The sequence below is a fragment of the Ochotona curzoniae genome, unplaced genomic scaffold, assembly GCF_017591425.1.
Source record: "Ochotona curzoniae isolate NIBS_2020 unplaced genomic scaffold, NIBS_Ocur_1.0 scaffold_4506, whole genome shotgun sequence".
In the NCBI taxonomy this organism is placed as follows: Eukaryota; Metazoa; Chordata; class Mammalia; order Lagomorpha; family Ochotonidae; genus Ochotona; species Ochotona curzoniae.
The window spans coordinates 38088731-38106611 of NW_024467119.1; the positions used below are offsets into that span (position 1 = coordinate 38088731).

Genomic DNA, 17881 nt, shown 5'->3' on the forward strand with positions numbered 1-17881 from the left:
CAGTTGGGTTTATGCACATATCAATGGTGTCATCAATTAAAAACCAAAATTTCTCTCACTACATTTAATAATGATTTATATTAATCATTTTTCAATTTTTTTATCTTGTTTTAAAATATTCAAGTGGTACATATTTCATTTTGCACAGCCACATAGCCTTCTCTGCAATGTTTCTCTTTCCCACGCACTGGAATCCTTAGGGAGGTGAAGCAGGCAAGAGTGAAGTCCTCAAGGATGCTGCTGCACCTTGTGTCATTTGTTGCCTCGGAACAGCAGGACACAGCGGATGCTGAAACATAGAAGTGAAAGAAAGAAACCAATTATTCAGGAAACAGTGATTTCAGTAAGACAAGTCTTGTAATGAAAAGCTCTATGGTCTACCAGTGCCCAACCTAACTCCATCTTCATACTACTTTATCTGCATGAAATATCACTAACTGATGAGAGTCTGATTTAGACTTCAGTGTCAGTCATGAAAGGAATATTCCAACTAATATTCTCTCTGGCTGGGTGACAACAGAAACCCACAAACCCTCTGCTGCAGCCCCATGTCCAGGTGAGGAATAAAAAATATTGGCTCCCCTGACTTTCTTTTGGTAGTGTCTCCATTGATCGCTGGATCCTTTCTCCCATTCTTGTTAATCTAATTCTAAGATTTCATTTAGATTTTCTTGGTTCTTAGTTCCTTATTTAAATGGGATTGCTGTGGTAGGTCAAAACAAGTAGCAAAAGTTAAAGATCAAGATTTTTAAAATAAATCAGCGATGGATATAGGTAGAGTTGGGAGAAAGCACATAAAACAGAAACTTGCTTGGGACCAGAAGGAGGAGACTAAAATATTGGTGACAATGGCATGTTTATGCATGATAGTACTGGCAAACAGTGTGCTATCAATAAGTGTTTACCAATCATATATGTGTATACATAAGTGCTTATTCAATTAATGTTCTATTTCTGAATTCATGCTAGCAGAGACAGATTGAATGTATATCAGAAATGGTGCAGGAAGAATTTATACCCTGAGTGGGAGTCGAAATTTCTAAGATTCCTTACAAGTTTTCTTGACTCAAAATGACAACTCATTTGTTTTTGGATAGTTTCTCTAACTTGGGAAATAACGCATGGACTAATTTGGAATAGAACGGCCCTTACTGCTGTAATGAATTCTTGGGCATTTCTTTGAAACAGGTTGATTTCATTCTTTTTCAAAGAGGAAAAACCTTTTCTTACCATCATGATGGTAGAAACAAGGTTAGTGTGAGAGTGAAAGCAAAAGTCCAAGCAACCATCTCATTTTCATAGAACCGCTGAGAAGTAACTGAAGACAACTTTCTTCTGTGAGGTATTGGCGTACAGATTGGTAAATGAAGCACTCACGTTTTTCCAGCATGAAACAGCTCAAGGGCTTCATGGAGTTTATCAAAAGGTAGCTGATGGGTTATTATTGGATCTATATTAATTTTCTTTTGCAGGTAGTCAGTTACTAATTGAGGAATACAGTCTCTGGTTTTATATTCTGTAAAAATAAAAAAGCTGTGATAATAATACTTGAGAAATATCAAACAAGGTGAAAGAAATAAAATAAATCAATTAAGTCATGGAAATGGGCAATGAATTCCTCTGAAAATTTGCCACTTAGTGTAGAAGTTCATTTATTTGTGCATCAGAGGATGTTGAGGTGCTACTATGTGTGACTAGCATACAAAGTTTGTGATATCTAGAATGTCTTTGGAGAAAAATTAGGCCAATATTCATGTTAATGAGTTGAAAAGTGATTTTTAAAGAAGCAGTTTCCAGCTGTTCTTTCAGGCTTACCTTTAAGCTGCTTCCTCCCTTCTCTACTCACATGCATGATGGGGACATGAGAACCCACCAAGTGAATGGTATAGGTGGAAGCTTTAATTTACTAAAGCTGTTAATATTGCTTAAAAATAAGACCTCTGTTGAGGATATAAAATCTAGTCTTCAGATACAAAATCTGAACATCTATAATTGTTCAGAATATTGTTGCAGCTGAAATACTACAGCCAACATTTAATCTACCAGTACAGAACCTAACTAAATAATTTCTGCCTCAATAAAAACCTCAAACTATTTGCAGCTGAGAAAAATGTACTTGAACTATAACAATCCCTATTAAATTAATTTATTTGATAGTGATTTGAAAATTACTAATTGATTAGAGAAGAAACTTTCATTACTATGTCTGTGGCTCCAAAGATAGGGGCGTTGACTTCCATGTTTCTGCAGAGTTGAAAGGGAATTCACTGGAGCAACCAATGGGGTTCTTCTGTTCATTCACCTACCTCCCAAACATACGCCCTTCAGTGTTCTTCCGGTGACAATCATTGGTGCATCTAAGGAAAGCTGTGTTTGTGCTGGCGCCAACCCAACAATCAGACAGACTCCATAGCTCTTGTGGCAGGAATCCCAAGCAGCAGTCTAATAATGATAATAATGATCATAAATATTTTCCTAGACATGAGTAATAGCTACCATGTAAGGTGCAAGGAATCTTGAAGTCTGTAGATTTTGATTTTCTGAGCAGACAGTACAATAACATCTGCTTCAAACAGACAAATTATAGGATTCTTATTAGAGAAGCTAAAGACTCTGCTACTTATGTAACTTGGCAAAGTTATTTTTTTCTTTACAATGCCTCAATTTCTTTCTAAAATAGAAGTAGGCTACCCAATTCACAGGGTTATTATGAAGATATTGTGGGTGAAACTTCATTTTTAAAAATTAGGTTTTATAAACAGTATACTTTTTCATATGTGTTTTACCCCAGTTTCTGAATGTTAACTCCACTTTCTTTCCTTATTCTTCCATTTATGTATATTTGCATTTTCATGTAACACATGGCATGTTTGTACTTCTGTACTCGTTGATCAATTAGAGTGAGTACACACTTCAGTATATTGATGCTTGCATTCTCTCCTGTAATGCTTCTTATTCCATGCAACTTAACACAATGATGCATAGGAACTTGCCAGTTTTATAATGGATAAATAGTTCTATTACGGTTCACAAAAATAACACATGTGAATCAAACAATGTCCATTCACACATATTAAAACACAGAGGGCTGGCATTGTGACAAAGTGAACTGCGTTGCTATTTATGCTACTGGTGTCTCACCTACTGCACATCTGATCCAACTTTCTGCTTATGTGCCTAAAAAGGTAACAGGTGATGGCCCAAGTAATTTGGTACCTGCTAACCAAGTAGGAGAGCAGAATGGGGATAGTTTTTGACTCGGCTTTGTTCTTGCCCAGACATGAGTGTATGACGATTTAGGGAAAGAGTCGGTGGATAGATGACATTTATTTCTACCTTTTAAATCACTGAATTAGTCAAAACAAATTTAAAAATTTGCACAAAGAGGTGCAAATTTTACAAAAAGGAATTATTGGCGTTGTATTACATGCTCAAACTTCATATACTATAATGACATATATGTGTTTCTTTTATTTTAAAAATGAATGTTTTAGTGGGAATTTACATTATATTTTAAGTTTATTTGAAAACCCAGTGATTTGGCACAGTAGATTAAGTCATGTGGGACATTACCATCCTAGATAACTATGTCATTTTGAATTTTTGCTGCTCTGTTTCCAATCCAACTGCCTGGTAATACTCCTGGGAAAATAGTGGAAGATGGCCCAAGTAATTGGATCCCTGCTGCTGTGTGTGAGACCTAGATGAAGTTTCAGAATCCTAACTTCAACCTGACCAAGTTCCACTGTGTTCATTTAGGGAAGCAATCAGCAGATGAAAGATCTTCCTGTTTTTGTCTCTTTACACACACACACACACACACACACACACACACACACACACACACACACACTGTCTCTCTCTCTCTCTGTATCAAATACATATTAAAACTTTGAGAGCTATAGTAAAAAGACACACACACACACACACACACACACACACACAATTATACTGAGACAGAGAATGAGAACTTTTGCTGTTTGGTTCACTGTCCAAGTATGTAATAGCAATGATGTGGTCAAATTAAAGCCAGAAGAAAAAGAGTCATTTCACTCTCCCAAGTGTATTTTAGGAACCCAGTTACCTGAACCATTCTAGGATCTGTGTGAACAGGAAGCTGGAATCAGGAGCAGGAATCAGGAATTGAATCCAGGCAATCTGATCTTATCTGGGTAAAGGATGTCTGAACTGCTTAGGCTAAGTTATTACCACTATATTCAATTTTTGATTTGATGTTCAGTTTCTGAATGTATTCCTAGGAGACTTTATACTTATATGGGAGGCTGTTCAACTTGTACCTACATGTTGAAAGGAAATACCACGTCACTATTCCCTAGGACCACATACCATGGTATCAATGCGTCCAATGGCCTCGAAGGCAAAGTCAACACCAGCTCCTGTCATTTCTACTACCACGTCCTGGACTGGCTTCTTGAGCTTCTGAGGGTTGAGACAATCAGTGACCCCCAATTCTCTCGCCTTGGGAAACTTCTCTTCATTGATGTCAACCCCAATGATCCTAGAAGCACCGGAGGCTTTGCAGCCCAGGATGATGGCAGAGCCAATTCCTCCAAGTCCAAAGATTACACAGGTGGAACCTGGAGTCACCTAAAAATTCAGGTCATGCTTGTATTAGGAATCAAATCTGGACATACATGAAATTAAGTAAGGAAACAAGCAAATAACATGCTCATTGTGACTTTAGAAATTATTACATTAGTTGAGCCATTTGACCTGTAGAATTTGACCTGGTTTTAATGTTTTGCCAGGGAAGTCATTATGGCACATGGTAAACCACGGGTATCTTCCTCACCTTGCCTGCATTAACAGCAGCCCCGTAGCCTGTTGGTAACTCACAGCTTATAAGGCACACTTTATCCATAGGAGCAGCAGGGTCAATTTTTGCCACTGCAAATTCGGGCACAACAGTATATTCGGTCCATGTGCTTGTGCGGAAAGAATGATAAATCTTTTTTCCTTTGAAGGTAAATCGGCTGGTCCCATCCACCATTAATCCAGTAGAGGGTAGAACACTGTTCCGTAGAGAGACGGAGGCAGTCACCAGTACGGACACATGGGGTTTTAAAGAGAAAAGTGAGCACCATTAGCTACAGATCAATGATTGTGCTATATAATCAATCATAAAAGAGTGAAGAGAAAATCTACTAACTCTTGCTTTTCACAGCAGTTTCCTTGGGGGTTCAAGCAGGAACCGCATTCTCTGCACTGTGGAATAATGAGTGTGAGGACTTTGTCTCCTATTCAAAGAAAAATGATAAAATCAATAGTTTGAAACAACCACTGGAATAAAAATATAGTAGTATATTTGCAAAAATTTCACTGATTGCTTGAAAACGTGCTCCAGACACACCATGGTAGCCAGTATGATACCCACTTTACCTGGTTTCAGAAGTGCCATTATTATTTGTCATTATTAGTTTGCTTTTATTTCTCTTTTTAAAAATTTATAGATATGAAGAGAACAGATCAAATATATTCCATGGGCATAGTTCTAAGAAGATATGCATATTTCTCTCCCTCAAATTTTACTCCCTCATTCCTTTTCATCCTTCCTTCCTCTCATTTTTCTTTGAGTTTTGAAAATCATAGTTTCAGGCAACTCTACAATTACATGCTTAATGTACCACTAAGCACATTTATATTTAACAAGTTAAAAAAGTTGTAAGGCCACAGTTCCACAGGAGTATAAATGATAGTAAAAACAACAATAAAATCTCAAGATGTCTGGTTTTTCCTATATGCTTTTTTGTATTCTATTTAAACTGCTACGTATTAGTCTTTTGGTGATTGACTTATTTCCCTGTTGCAAAAGACAGGATTTTATTATTTTTTTAACGGCTTAATAGTATTCCATAGTGTATGTATGTATCGCATATTTTTTGCCCATCCATCAGCTGCTGGGCATCTGGGTTGATTCCATATTTTACCTATTATGAATTGAGCTTTATTAAGCATTTGAATGCTGAACAAGCAAAGCAAAATCAGAAGTATCTCATTACCAAATTCCAGGACATTCTACAGGACAGTTATGATTAAAAACAGCCTGTCACTGGCACAAAATAGACAGGTGGGTCAGTGGAGTAGAATAGAAACCTCAGAGATTAATTCACATGTTTACAAGTAAATAATCTTTAGTAAACAAGCTAGGAACAATCCCTGGAGTAAGGACTGTGTCTTCAACGAATTTTGTTGGGGAAATAGTGTCTATGCATGCAGAAGTACGAAGCAAGATACCTACCTTACACATTATACAAAAACAAACTTGCAGTGAATAAAGGATCAAAGTCCACAAAACTGTTAACATTAAATTACTACAGGAAAATATTATGGAAATCATTTAAATCATTGTCATAAGCAAAAACTTCTTGGAAAAAACCTCAGAAGTATAAACAATAAAAGCAAATATCGAAAAATGAAATTAAGTCAATTAAGAAGCTTCTTCAGTACAAAGGAAACCCTCAAGAAAAAGAGGAAACTGAAGAATGACAGAAAGCTTTTGCACCATATGCAACTGATAAAGCATTAATATCAATGATATATAAAGAGTCCAGGAAGCTCAACAATAGCACTGACTACAGAGCTTTGAATTGCAGAGTGACAAAAATGAAGATGATTATGTTTGGATCCTGTCATTAGTTAGGCCTCCTGAGCATTAGGGTAAGAGGCTGAGAGGGATAGGAGAAGATCATCAATACTGTTATTATAGATTTATGAAGACCTGGTCAGATGTTCTACAACAGTGTCTTTGAGTGACTCTTACAGTTTTTTACACTTTGTTAAAAAAAGTTAGAAAACACTAAATTCTCTTATGAGTTTTGATAAGGAACATTTTTTTTATTAGCTCTGAAAAACTTCAAAGGGACCAGTTTCCAAATTCAGTAGGAGTTCTGCTTTCTCTTTGAGTATGGGTCCTCATTTCCCACACAACTAGAATTTTCAACAAATAGAATTTGGAGTATTTGTCTCTCCTGTTTGCATGATATCTTATTGTTTTACCTTTTTTCCTTTTAACTGTGCCTAGTGTCAGAAGCATAGATAGCATTCCAAAACTGCTTATTGAATAAATACACTGGGCTTCATGAATGCCCTGGTTGTTCACTTTTTTGAGTCTCTTAATGTACCTAAACCAAACTGTGGGGGTTCTGAAGGTCTGAGTGATTGCTCATAATCAGTCAGATCATTCCAAGTATGCTAAGAATATGAATGCCAAGATTCTTTTTCATATATTTGGAAAGTATATATAATTACCTCTTCTAAAATTACTAATATAAAGAGAATAAATTGCATGTAATTTGTAGAGACAGTTCTAAGAAAAATGAAAATAAAATATGTGCGACTGGAGACCTTTGTCTTGGTAAAATAAGAGGATCCCTAAAAGACAAATATCATATGCTTTCTCTTATATTTGAGAGATAATATAGAATACAATATGAAATAGTTACGATTTGATTATTGTTTTTAGCTTTATCTATAATTGCCTTCCATTTTTTACTTGTTGAGCATCATGTTTAGTGGTGCATTAAACTAAATCTGTGATACAGTTGCTTTCTATTGATTCTTTGTGATGCCACTCTCAAATTGTCAGCTAGGATCTAAACTCTACATTCCACAAGTGATTGGGACCTTCACTTGTAATGTAGTCCAATTATTAGACAGATGCAATGCTGATCATTTGGAGCAACACACACACACACACACACACACACACAGAGCTGTCTTTATCTGTAAAGAGTTTTCAATCTACATAGAAGCACACTGATGCTATGATTCTATTCCACTCTTGCTTGAGTGTGGGTAGGCCACCCCATCGCCCACCTGGCTCCACAGATGTTACTCCGTTGCCAACACTCTCCACAATCCCCGCTCCTTCATGGCCTGGGATCAAAGGAAATTTCATGGGGAGTTCTCCATTGAGGACATGTTCATCAGTACCACAGATCCCTGTAGACAGCATCTGCATAGGGACAAAATGACCAAGGATCAGTCGATTTGGGGTTTTTCTCTTTCCTTTATCTGAAACTAAATTGTGTTAAAAGTTTTCTTCTTTCTGATTTGATCTTTGTAACAACACTCAGAAGGACACATGTAAATCTTGTCACCTCTGACACAGAGATGAGGAAAGGGAGATTCAAAGGTGGAGAAGGACTTGTCCAAAGTCACATGGCTTGTGTTTAGCAGCTTAGAATAATTTTGGTTTTTTAAAATCTAATCTGTTTATTTTATATCATAAATAGTTACAAAATATAATGACAGTCTCATTCATAAATATTTTATATTAATAAATATCAATAGCACTAATATTGAAGAACAGAATTTTAGCCCTAGCATTATAAAAGGTTTCTTTAATTCCCCAGGCAAACCAGTTTTCAAACTTTCAAATTTGTTTATTGAAAGCCTTAAGTTAATAATATAAAATTAGTTTTAATTAAGTGATGCTTATTACAAAAATTTAATGGACATAGTACAATCTAAAACTTTGTAATTAATGACTTAACTATTCTTTTTTCTCCCTTTAAATAATTTATTTTTATTTTCTTGAAATTCTGGAGGCTGGAAATTTAAGATCAAGTAGTTGGCAGGATTGTATTCTCCTGAGTTTTCTCTTTTTGCTTTATAGATAGCTGCCATCTCCTTTGTTGTTGTTGTTATTTAATTTTGTTTTATGACATATTTTCATAGGTTCTGGGATTGCCTCAACCCCTCCCCATACCCTCCTCCCATGTTGGATTCCTCCGCATTGTTGCAGCACACAGATAAGAACAGTTAAGCCAGCTGGCTTCAATCCAATTACTTGTATCACAAAAATGAAATCTTTCATATTCCTTAATCCCTGTTTAAGTGCTCTGTCTAGAGTACTACCAGACAAGCACAATGACAAGTTTTCTGTATTTATTTTTAGAGAGGTAGTACTTTATAGCCAGAACACTGGAAGAAGCTATTGCTATTATTATACAACTAAGTGAGTGAAAAAATATGCTCATGAGAATTATACAATGATTTTTGTTTCTCATGTGTTAAAAATGGCTTCAGGTTGCTTTCAGATGGTAAAAGTGTTCTTTTAGGCATATATAAGTTTGGAATATCCTTATTAGTTTTATCTTGCACACCATGTAAGAATATGCAGTTATCTGTGGGAAATTATCCTTGGTATCAGCTGAAAGTACAACTGTTGGTACCATTGGAAATACTAGTCCTGAAACATGTTTTATCCAATGTCCAAAGAGATATTGCCCAGATCTTTGCTGCTGCAGTTCCACTTTGGAGAGCTATTCAGGAAGTTTTATATAGGTTATAGCCTTTATAGTTATGGAATGTAAAAGTGTAAGAGCACAGAACAGTGTGTAATTAACTAGTAAACATTTTGGTGGATGCTGACCTGGCACACAATAAGCATTAGCAAAATTGTATTTAAAAGTATGATAAATAGAATGAGATTCTGAAAAACAATCAAGGAAAATTGTTGAATGGCTCCCTCTGTCTGCATCTGTACTGCTTTTGAAATTATTCTTATATTCTCTCATTAAGGAAATTAAGTCCTTAATATAACAACAGCATGGGGTTTCTACTTCCCCTACTTGCCTTTTCTGTCTTCCATTCACTAGTGTATCTTTTCCTACATTAACTCCTTTCTTCCTCTTTTTTCCTCCTGATACGTTTCAAATCTGCTTAGTTCTTTTTCTCTGTTACTGGTATACCATTTACTTCTATCTTCACCTACTTTGATTACATTGATAGATTCATGTTTTTTCATCCCTGCTTCAAGTATGATTCAATAATTGCTAACTCATTTTAATCATTTTAAAGGTCATAATAGAACTCTTAATCTTAATTCCTAAAATTTAAATTTGTGCATTGTACACTTTTCAGGTGAGTTTTCTGAGGCTATTATACTTCCTGAATACACGATAATAAAGTAGGATAATGAGCTTGCAATCACTGATTGTATATATTATTAACTTTGTATGATAAAAGTTGAAAGGTATGGCTGTCCCTTCAAAAATGAGACAGATGTGGCATTCATAAAGCCTTGTAGGTCATTTTGTAAAATATATTGTCCTATACAAAATGTAATTTATTTAAGAAGCACAATAATTAAAATAATAATAATTTACTGTAAGAAAGTTACTAATATTGTGTAATGAAGAATATCTCAAGTGTTTATTAACTCTATTGTATTTTTAATTTTTTTGCAAGAAAAATTGGACAGGCAAAAATTCAAATTAAATGGATAGAACTCATTTTTTAAATGCTTGCATTTTTAATGAACTAGGATTTCCTTTTATTTACCTCCTAAGGTAAAGGGTAGAAAGATTAAATTTACCTTAATACGAACTTCCCCAGCCTTTGGTGGCTCAACTTGAACTTCTTCAATTGAAAGAGGAGAATTTGTTGCCCAGGCAATGGCCGCACGGCATGTAATTGCCTGCAAACACAAGGAAAATAGTATCACATAATGTAGTGATGGTGCTTCACTTTCTTGTTCATTGCACAAATAACAATTGCTCATTATGGTTTATTTAAAAAATGTGAAGGGCATAAAGAAAAACAAAAGGCCGCATGCAATTTCAGAAAGGGGCTATTAAAATTTTAACCTGTTTCCTTCTAGTCTTTTTTTCTTCAAAGATTTATTTGTTTTTATTGGAAAGGCAGCTGTAAAGAGAGGAGGAGAGACAGAGAGGAAAATCTTCCATCCAATGGTTCACTCCCAAAGTGGCTGAAATGGCCGGAGCCAAGCCGATCTGAAGCCAGAAGCCAGAGCCAGAAGCCAGAAGCTTCTTTTGGGTCTCCCACGCAGGTGCAGGATCCCAAGGCTCCTTCTAGTCATTAATTTTTGTCAGCATGGACTCACACATACCTCACTAGGTAGGACACGGAGCAAGTACTCCTCACCAAGGTACCGAAGATTTCTCTGCACACCCCTCCTATAACAGCTATATGCCTCAATTGTTGAAATGTCAATGGAGTAATCACAGGATGTGTTTAAGAACTTGCATTATTTACAATATGTTGTTTACTCAATACTATGTCAATTAGTACCATAATGTTGTATACTGTTGCTGATGTTATGTTGGGGCTTTTGATTGATCAGGATTTTACTCTGTTGGCTCTGCCTTTAGACCAGAGAAGGTCTCCCTAAGAAACCGTCGAAAATATCTGGACGATAAGATGTTGGACTCCATGCCTGGTATATGCTTACAATGAAGGAATCTCAACTGAACTTGAACTGTGGTTACGCAGCAAGGTGGAGGAGCCCACCATGGAGAGAGGGCTATGGGAGGGGTGGAAGGAATCCCAGTACCTATGGAACTGTGTCACATAATACAATGTTATGAATAATTAAAAAAAAGTAATTTTTGTGTAGCTGAGAACATGTAGTATAAATAATAGAGAGGGAGAGAGGGGGAGAGAGGGGGGAGGGAGAAAGAAAGAGGGGAAGAAAGAGGGGGAAGAGAGAGAGAGAAGGAAGGAGAAAGGAATGTGGGGAGAGAGAGGGAGAGAGAGGAAGAGATTCCCTTTCAAACACTGGTTCACTTCTCGGATACCTACAATGACATCAGTTTGTGCCAAGGTAAGAATGGGAATTTAATCCAGGTCTCCCACATGGATCGCAGAAACTCCATTACCTGAGCCATTGTTTCTACCTCCTAGGATCTGTATGGTTAGGAAGCTGAAGTAGAGGCTGAAGTCAGATATTGAATCCAGGCACTCTGAAGTGGGGTGTAAATATTTTACCTGTCAGACTAATTGCATGCCCCTTGAATAATCTACTTACATTTTAATTACTTTTTGATAGTAAAAGCCATCATTTATTGAATAATTACCATTATTTTTCACCTAAAATTTTTATAATTTCAAAATATTTCATAATCCTACTTTTAAGTGACTCTTATGTGTTCTCTCCTTTGGAAATGTCTTAAATTTCTTAATCAGCAAAAGCATAGAGTCATTGAAATATTTCCACTGAAGTATTATAAAATACACTGAACAGAATGCTTTCATGCATCATTTTTACTTGCTTGTTGTTTCTTATGTAAATACTACTAGGAAAAAGATAAGGACATTATTAGTACTAAATTGATTTCAAAATCTCTACGGAAAAGGTGAAACATTTAGCATGCTCCATAGAAGGTGTTAGAATGTCTGGATCATCGTTTATTTTAATCTTATTAATACTGAATGTATTCGTTACACATAAAATATCTGACAGGTCAAAAAAAAAAAAAAAGAACACATTTTTCATTAGTACAAGGGTGATTCCAAAAGCACATTGGAAAAAAAATAGTTATTTTTGGCCAAGTTTGGTTTGCATGAATAACTTCTTCACAAAACACATGTCTATATAACTTTCAAAAATCTCATGTTGTCATGTACATGGATTTCAACAGTTTTTGGCACCAAGATAAACATCATTTAATTAACAATTTTTGCACAGTTTTTAAAAATACCCTTGTATTTCTTTCAGTGCCAGCTACAAAGGTTAAACATTTTCTTTCTTTATGTTGCCTATTTATATTTTTTTACTTTTATGAAATATTTGGTGGTAGATTTCATGTATCTTTTGGCATCTTATTTTTAAAAGTAATGTGTATGAGTTTACACATCTGAGAAGCCTGTTGTTTGCCAATTCATCACAAATGTTTTTCTCCTATTGATTTCAACCTTTAATTTTAAAAAATTTATACATATATTTCATTTTATATACATTATGCTATTCAAGTGTATCCTGACGTTGTAGGTATAGACAGTGGCAGAAAGTCCAGCATTTTATTGTCAAGATATATTTAACAGTTTCCCTGGGAGTCCAATTAGTTTGATTTATAAAAATTTAACTCTCAAATTGATCTGAAAATTATTTTGATGTGTGATATGAAATTGAAGTATAAACTAATTGTCCTGGCATGAATGGGTGTCTAATTGCTGCTTCTTCAATTTTTTGCTTAAATTAGAACCTTCATTTTAGAAAGTCTGCATTTCCAAGATTTTTTGGAGGCTATTTCCATTATTCTAGTTATCTTTTATGTCTGTTCTTGTAACAACACTGCAATGATTCTAATATTTAAAGTTTTTTATGTATCTTAATGTGTGTTAATACTAGTTGTCATGATTTTATGTATTCTCCATTTGCAAGGACTTGTACGGTGATTGCACAAGAATTTACAAACCAAACTGGGATTGGATAATCTATTGTGCCCTCAAAAAATTTATATTTCTGGGGATAACACAATGTGTGGGGTCATATGGAATATATGTATCGTGAAAAAACTATACAGGAATTTCTAATATTTTGGCACCAAAAATTATCTCAATTTAATTTTCTGTGAATTTCATGAACTTTCCATTACCTTCATATGTGTCTTCTAATACAAGGAAGAGAGAATGCCACAAGACAAACTAAATACAACAATATAGAAAATATAATTTCTTTCTAAAGATAAACTAATTTTGCTTTTACCAACCTAGCTCATGTAAAAATATATTCTAGGGATATTTTTCTGATTTTTGAAGTGATAGAGCACTTAGAGAGTTCAGACAAATGGAAAGATGATAAAACTGAAAGAAAATGCATTTGTTGTCATTGTTTAGATTTTAGGATGCATTTATTGTCATTGTTTAGATTTTAGGACAAGTCTTTCCAATTAACATCTCATGAATGTATGTGTATAAATATATAATCATACTAAACATAATTTTACTTTTTTACAGCCTGCCCTTCTACTTAACATTATTAATATTTTGTCAGTAATTTTTAATGACCACTTATGACTTCATTGCATAATGCACCATAAATTTTAAAATCAGTTTTCTACTATTTCACATATGGTACATCCAGTGTTATACACCTTAAAAGACAGTGCTACAGTCAACCTACTTATAAAACATGTAATCATTATGTTGCAATAAATTCCCAAGGCAAATGACAGGCACATTTTTCTACTTTTATTTTTTTAAGCTGTTCTGTGTATGTAAGGTGAACAAATTTCATGTATTTTGTATTTACAGATTTAGGAGTATAGTGATGCTTACCACTCTCTTCTTGCTCCTTTCATGCTTCTGCCCTACATCCTTCTACCTTTTATATTGTTCTTTTGATTTTTGCAATAACATGGCTTCTGTTTATTTTATAATCACAAATTTAACCCTATACCAGGTAAAGAATTCAACAAATAGTAAGTAGAAAAGCCAATGTTTCTTAAGAGTTGTAAACTATAATCACATCTCAAAATATCAATTTCACTCATATGCATCACATTTTTTGTGCTCTATATATTAGTTATCACATATTTTTTAAACCTTTGCTACAATATTGTTTAATTGTCATTCAAGAAGTTTTCAGTGATTTTTTTCCCCCACCAGTAGATCATAAGTTTCCACAGCCAGGGAAAAACTGGGTATTATCATTAAGAACCATTGATAACATGCTAGGAGAAAATGGTATTTTAAATTCATTTCAATGTGAGCTTGGCAGCCAATTACCATGATATATGTCTATCTTAAAGACAGCATACTTACTTTGCCTGAGGTGTCCATGGATGGGTTCTCAGGTTTCATTTAGAGTTTTATGGATACCGGGAAGAGCTTCACTGCTTGCAGTGTGCAGCTTTGCAAACTAGACTGAGTATTTATAGCATTGGCAATCTGATAATCATGAACAGCCATTACATAACCACACATCAATATTTGAAAAACCAAAGATATGAGTGATAAGCAAATATGTGACAGTGAAGGACAAATGGAATATGAAAGAATAGGAAAGTGTAACAAGGGAGGAGGTTGAGAACCCAGAACCTGAATGGGCAGAGAGACAGTTTGAAGAACAGTCTTCATATGGGTTCAAACATAATGATGTATTTACAGAAAAGCGGAATAAGAGAAGGAAGAACTAATAAAAAAAAAACATCACCTGCTCATAAAGTAACTGCCACTGGCAGCTCACAAAAAATAACATCACAAGTGGGCAAAAGTTTGACATCAAAGTTGAGGCCTCTGGATAAGCATCTGCTTATATAAGCAAAGCCACACAACTGTGTGTTTAAGAATATCCTTCTCTATCCAGAACTGATGAACTATCAAAACTGTTTGAGCAGGACCTTCAGAGTGTGCCTCTCTTTGGGGATCTGGGATGGGTGGGAGGTTGGATGGGGCTTTTTCCCTTTGTTACTCTCCTAACCCCAGATACAGGGGAAAATGATAATATTAGTGTGGAAACAATGGTCTTACCCACTTTCACCCTGTAGCCCTTGACATTTGGACCCTAATCAACTAAGTAGGATTATTTAAAAATAATCAAAAAAGAAAAGAAAAAGAATATCCTTCTCAATACCATGTTAATTATCAGTAATTAATAATGTGGTAGATTGTTGTTGCTGTCATGTTGTGGCTTTTCATTGGACGGGATGATATTCTGCCAGCTCTGCTTTCAGACCAGAGATGGTCTCCCCAAGAAACTGTTGAATTTATCTGGACAATAAGATGCTGGATTCTATGCATGGTACATGCTTGCAATGAAGGAATCATGACTGGATTTGATCTGTAATACTGCAACAATGTGGAGGGACCCACCATCAGGAGAGGGCATGGGGATAGGTTGGGGGAATCCCAGAATCTACGAAACTGTGTCACAAAATGAAATAAAAACAAAATTAAAAAAATATCCTTGAGACAGTCACATACTGGCTTCTGAACTTGAGTCATGCTGTTCCTTGCTTATCATCAAACATTACCTGGTTAACATCAATATAGGTCATAGCTATAAAAATCTATGTGACATTAATTCCTGTGACTTGACTCCCCAAGTTTTTCAACATAAGATAGGGTTGACCTCTTTCTTAGAGAAGGGGCTTCCCTCTTGTCATCCCACTAATAAGCTTTATCTTGTGTCAGACTCGTTTTCTCAATTGTGTGTTGCTTCTTTCTCCAACAACTGGTCTTGGTAGTAACAAAGATATCTTTGGATTTCTATATTAGCCATCATATAAAAATATTGCTAGCTCAAACAGTGAAAAAAGATATAAGACTTTTTTTTTCAGGTTGTCATTGATGTAGAAAGTAAAAAAAAAAAAAAAGACACAATTTACTGTTTTTAAAAAACTGAGTAATAGGCCTAGTAGTTAAAATTCCAGGTTGGATGGCCACCTCCCATACTGGAGCACCTTGAGTCCAATTATCGATTGCATGCCTGACTCAGTTTTCCTGCTAATGTGAACCTCCAAGGGGCAGTAGTGATATCTCAAGTAGTTGAGATCCTGCCACCCAAATGGCAGACCTGAGTTCAGTTCCTGGGTCTGGGCTTTGCTTCTTAGCTATTGGTGACATACAGAAAATTTTCCAGTGGACAAATGTGCTGTCTCTCTTTATGTCTAGCTCAGAAATGCTAAAGGTGATATGAAGCAACTGTGAATGAACACAAAGTTTTATTTGGGTAAAAATTTGGCTTCATCTCTGCCGGGGACCAGCTCCAGCTGACTGAGAGCTTGCAAAGGATGCGTGGATCGGCGAGATGATAGGAAGAGATAAGACACGGACCACTATGACTTGATGCTCATAATGGACAACTCAGAAAAGTTGCCTTCTTTATTTATACATAAATCATCACAAGTTATTTCACAACATCCAATTGTTTCATTTTTCATTACATCATGGTTATGAAAATGCAAGAAGCAATCCTAAAAAATATTTTTCTATTTCAAAGAAAACATTCTTAACAAACCGTTACTCATTGAAACCTGCAATCACCTGGCTGAAGCCAGGAACTCCACAGTTGGCAGCGCATGCAGTTACATAGTGACAAGTAGTTTACTTATACTCAAAATCAACTTTTACTAAACACAAACTAATATTGATTAAAATATTAAGAATACAGAATTAAAAGATCATAAGTAAAGGGATTTTATAAAAGCATATAACATAGATTCTTTGCTAAATTTTTTAATCAAATCATGCATTAATTACGGTCACCCTCACCTAGTGCTGATTCAGTTGTTTTTTATTCTTTTGTTAAAGGGCAGTGAAAGGCAATTCAGCTAATCTACAGAGGGCCTCTTACAAGAAACTTACTTTCATCTATATAAACTGTTTTCTTTCCCTAAATATAAGTGCCAATATAAGATTGAGATTTTAAGCCAATTTGACGGGGGTTCACATTTATTTCCTTATAAAAGATGCCCCATATACTTTTGCTTTCTGTGGTAAGAAACTAAAATGCATCATATCATGTGTTGTAACAGTTCGAACAGTAAACAAACTCTTTGTACCTCCATGATTGCCATCTGTTGCAAGATATTATCAAGCCATTTCTTAAGGAAAACATTACTTATACTAGGGCAAACTTTAGGACAAAAGTGGGCACATAACAGGATATTTGGAAACATAGTGGGCTCAATTGTATTATTGTATACTTTCAACTGTGTGTCATGGCCTTACGTTACTATAGGTGTTTTTATCATAACATGATAGATCAATTTGAGGTGTTATACCAGTTACAGGAATCACTTCACATTAGCAGAAAAGCAACAGCACCACCCTCAGAAGAATTCTATGAAACATCAGAGAGGTGATTGAGTTCCATACAATGGGGTGAGGCAGCAATGAGGTGACCAGAGACATTCTGCTGGGCCTTGCCACGCAGCCAGAAACTCCTCGCAGCCTTGCTAACTGAGGAGCGGTGCTCATCACACACCCATGCCATCCGACCCAACTGCACGGCTCCCCACACATCTCAAAGAATTTATATAAATAAAGCACTTGGTAGCATATTCCAAATAGAGGAATAACCTCTGAAAAATACTGATGATGGTGATCATCTGATGATGATAATTAAGATGATGATCATTATGCTATCTTTCCATCTTATTTTTATCTT

At 35.4% G+C, this 17881-nt stretch overlaps 1 protein-coding gene across 1 annotated transcript; it reads right to left on the bottom strand.

The window, feature by feature from the left end:
- Positions 1-252: 252 nt before the first annotated feature.
- LOC121147486 (alcohol dehydrogenase 6-like) lies at positions 253-14550 on the bottom strand. The gene is made up of 9 exons (XM_040967376.1): positions 14533-14550; positions 10343-10444; positions 7837-7975; positions 5171-5258; positions 4814-5033; positions 4348-4608; positions 2307-2442; positions 1378-1516; positions 253-289 (listed from the first exon to the last, which is right to left on the bottom strand). Exons 1-9 carry the CDS (start codon positions 14548-14550, stop codon positions 253-255), a joined length of 1140 nt encoding a protein of 379 aa, XP_040823310.1.
- Positions 14551-17881: the final 3331 nt, after the last annotated feature.

Bases quoted from the DNA above. Each gene is read 5' to 3' on its own strand.
- LOC121147486 (XM_040967376.1), bottom strand. The intron at 5,259-7,836 runs GTGGGCGATGGG...TTCTTTGAATAG, and splicing joins AGTAACATCTGTGGAGCCAG to GAGACAAAGTCCTCACACTC. The intron at 5,034-5,170 runs GTTAGTAGATTT...TCTACGGAACAG, and splicing joins AACTGCTGTGAAAAGCAAGA to TGTTCTACCCTCTACTGGAT.